The 2,724-nt window shown below is 49.5% G+C and overlaps 1 protein-coding gene across 1 annotated transcript in view; it reads right to left on the bottom strand.

Moving 5' to 3' along the window:
* LOC116104629 (2'-5'-oligoadenylate synthase 1A-like) overlaps positions 1-2,469 on the bottom strand; it is a 10,678-nt gene extending 8,209 nt beyond the window's left edge. The window contains exons 1-2 of the mRNA XM_031391132.1: positions 2,202-2,469; positions 490-778 (exon numbers count right to left, since the gene is read on the bottom strand). Coding sequence (XP_031246992.1) covers positions 490-778; positions 2,202-2,387 — 475 coding nt within the window. The 5' untranslated portion in view covers positions 2,388-2,469. The remainder of the gene's footprint in view (positions 1-489; positions 779-2,201) is intronic.
* Positions 2,470-2,724: the final 255 nt, after the last annotated feature.

The following is a 2,724-nucleotide window of genomic DNA, read 5'->3' as shown; positions in this document are numbered from 1 at the left end:
GAGTTCTCAGTTCAGGGATGGAAGGTGTGGGCTGGGGAGATGGCTCAGTCAGTAACATATGAGGACCCATGTCAGAATCCCAGGACTCTGGGAAAAGGCTGGTGTTGGTGGAGTAGGATTTTAATCCCAGCACTGAAAAGGGGAGACTCGAGGGTCCCTGGGGCTCTGCCCAGCCAGTCAGGCTCAATTGTGAATTCTGAACCAGAGAGAGACAAGATCTCAAAAAGATGGATGATTCTTGAGATGTTGCTAACCATGGCTCAGGATCACACCCACACACATGTGAACACCTATGAAACACACACACACAGGCACACACACACACACACACCTACACACACACACATGGGCACACACACACATGGGCACACACACGCACACGCACACACACATAGGCACACACACACACACACACACACAGGTGGAACTAGAAGGAAGGATGAAGGCAGGCAGAAGAGGGAGCTCAGGCTCTGTGGCAGGCTGCCTTACCCAGGACATCAAAGGCTGGAAGCACATCAAACTCCACCTCCTGATGAAGGTGGGGGACGCTCAGCTTGAAGCTCAGAGCCCGGGCGTTGGGCCACCATGAACTCTGGACCTCAAACTTCACTCCAAAATGTTTCTCACACTGAAGCTCGTACAGCCGTTTCTTAATTTCCTTGATGAACTCTCCCCGTCGATTTAATTGATCCTGAAAGCTGGTGAGATTGTTAAGGAACACCACCAGGTCAGCGTCTGACCTACCCTTGAGTGTGGTGCCTTTGCCTGAGGAGCCACCCTGAAAGACAAGGATGAGAGTGACAGGGGACAAGGAGAACCATTCCGGGCAGTGCAGATGCTGAACTAGAGTCCATCAGCAAGGGTGAAGGATGGATGGGTGGATGGATGGATGGATGGATGGATGGATGGATGGATGGATGGATGGAGAAAGCTGCTACATGTGTAGTGGAATGTTAGTTAACCCAGAAGAGTGACACAGGTTCTATGTAGGAAAATAGAGGGTTCTGGATCTCCTTCTGATACAGAAGATAAGCCAGACTCAGAAGGACAAATATCTACATTCATCTGTGGAGTCTATATTTGTGTGTGTCAGTGTGTGTGTGTGTGTGTGATAAAGAGAGAGAGAGAGACAGATAGACAGACAGAGAGAGAAGAGGGAGTGTCTATGGGAGTGGGGGAGGGGAGGAATGAAAAGGAAATGAGCAAGTAAGACTAATGTGGGAACACTATAGCACAGTGTAATATGGAATATCATACAGAATCAAAAAGCAACTGAAAAGTAATAAAAATGATCAACATCTAGAAAACAAATATTTTCAAAAGAAGAATTTGTACTGAGAAGAGCCTCCCTAAATAAAATGCTGAGAATCATCACTAACACACATGAGCACCAGCCACTGTTGAGAGAGGGCATGACAAATTATCACATCTACGCAGATGGAGAGGTGGGACAGTAGTTCAAAGTCCCTGCTGTTCCTGTGGATGACCTCAGTTTAGTTCCCAGCACCCAAGTAGGCCAGCTCAGAGCCACCTGTGTAACTGCAGCTCTAAGGGATCTGACACCCACTCTTCAATCCTGACCGAACCTGTACTAACGCATACAGAGCCCCCACTCACAACTAAAAATACAAGAATGAAATCAACTAAAAACAAAAGGGAAGAAAAGAAGACAACTTTGTTTCTGATTCCTTCCAGAGCCTGAGAGTTAGGTACCATTGTCATGAAATGCGATTTGACAGACCCGGAACTGAGCCCAGAGAGGATCCATCAATCCAGTCACACAGCAGGAGTCCTGGTCTGTCCTGTGCCACATCTGACTTAGTCTATGTGTCCTTGCCATCCCAGGGTGTGGACTGAGAACACTGGGCATGGAGAAGGTAGATAAGTTACCCTGTGTCACACAGCAGTGCAAAGGTTGGATTCCCCTCCCCGACCCCTCCCCGTCCTCAACCTGTCACTTTGCAGCAAGCTGCTTTGCCATCTGGGCCTCAGTTTCCCTGACTCTGAAATGGTCGTGGCCTGGGAGTGGGGAACATATACTGTAGCTGAGGCTCCTTCTCCAATACAGATGTGGGGCTTGGAGGGCAGAACCCACCGCCCAGCTGTGATCAGAGTTGAAGAGGAGGGATCAGGGCTGGAGCCTGCCTTCTGAGAGTCCTCTCCCACCCCATCTCGGTCAGCTCATGCTGAGGAGGGCTCACCTTCACCACCTTGGAGACCCTCACTGGGTGAGCAGCACCTTGGAAGCATCTCTCTTTCAGGAAATCACACATGACCTTGATGGCTGATTTGACATCAGCACCAAAGATGGTGTCCGGAAGGAGGTAATCCTCAATGAACTTGTCAAGTTTCCAGGTTGGAATGGTCCTGAGTCCCTGCTCCATCATAGGTCGGGAGCTTTTACCTTTGCAACTTGCAATCCTGAGTCTTTCAGCCTGGCTGAACTAGGAACTAGGTTTTCAGTTTCCATTTCCCTGGAAGGGCTGGGCTATGCAAATCAGCCAGGTCCGGGTAGCCAACCGCGTCAGGACTCCTGACCAGGTACCTCCCAATCTGAGCTTTCTTGTGATCCCACCCAGGGAAGAAAGCATAAGGAAACTGACCTGGCTTCTGGAAAAAGCTGTTACACAGCACTATAGGAGCAATGTACACATGTTGGAGAAGAGGGGAAACTTATTCAAGAAACTGGAGAAGGCGGCTGGTGGGTCCTGAGCTTGGCTTCCA

This window comes from Mastomys coucha, unplaced genomic scaffold, assembly GCF_008632895.1.
Source record: "Mastomys coucha isolate ucsf_1 unplaced genomic scaffold, UCSF_Mcou_1 pScaffold22, whole genome shotgun sequence".
NCBI lineage: Eukaryota > Metazoa > Chordata > Mammalia > Rodentia > Muridae > Mastomys > Mastomys coucha.
The sequence above is the reverse complement of the archived record's forward strand: the minus strand, read 5'-3'. Positions and strand labels throughout refer to the sequence as shown.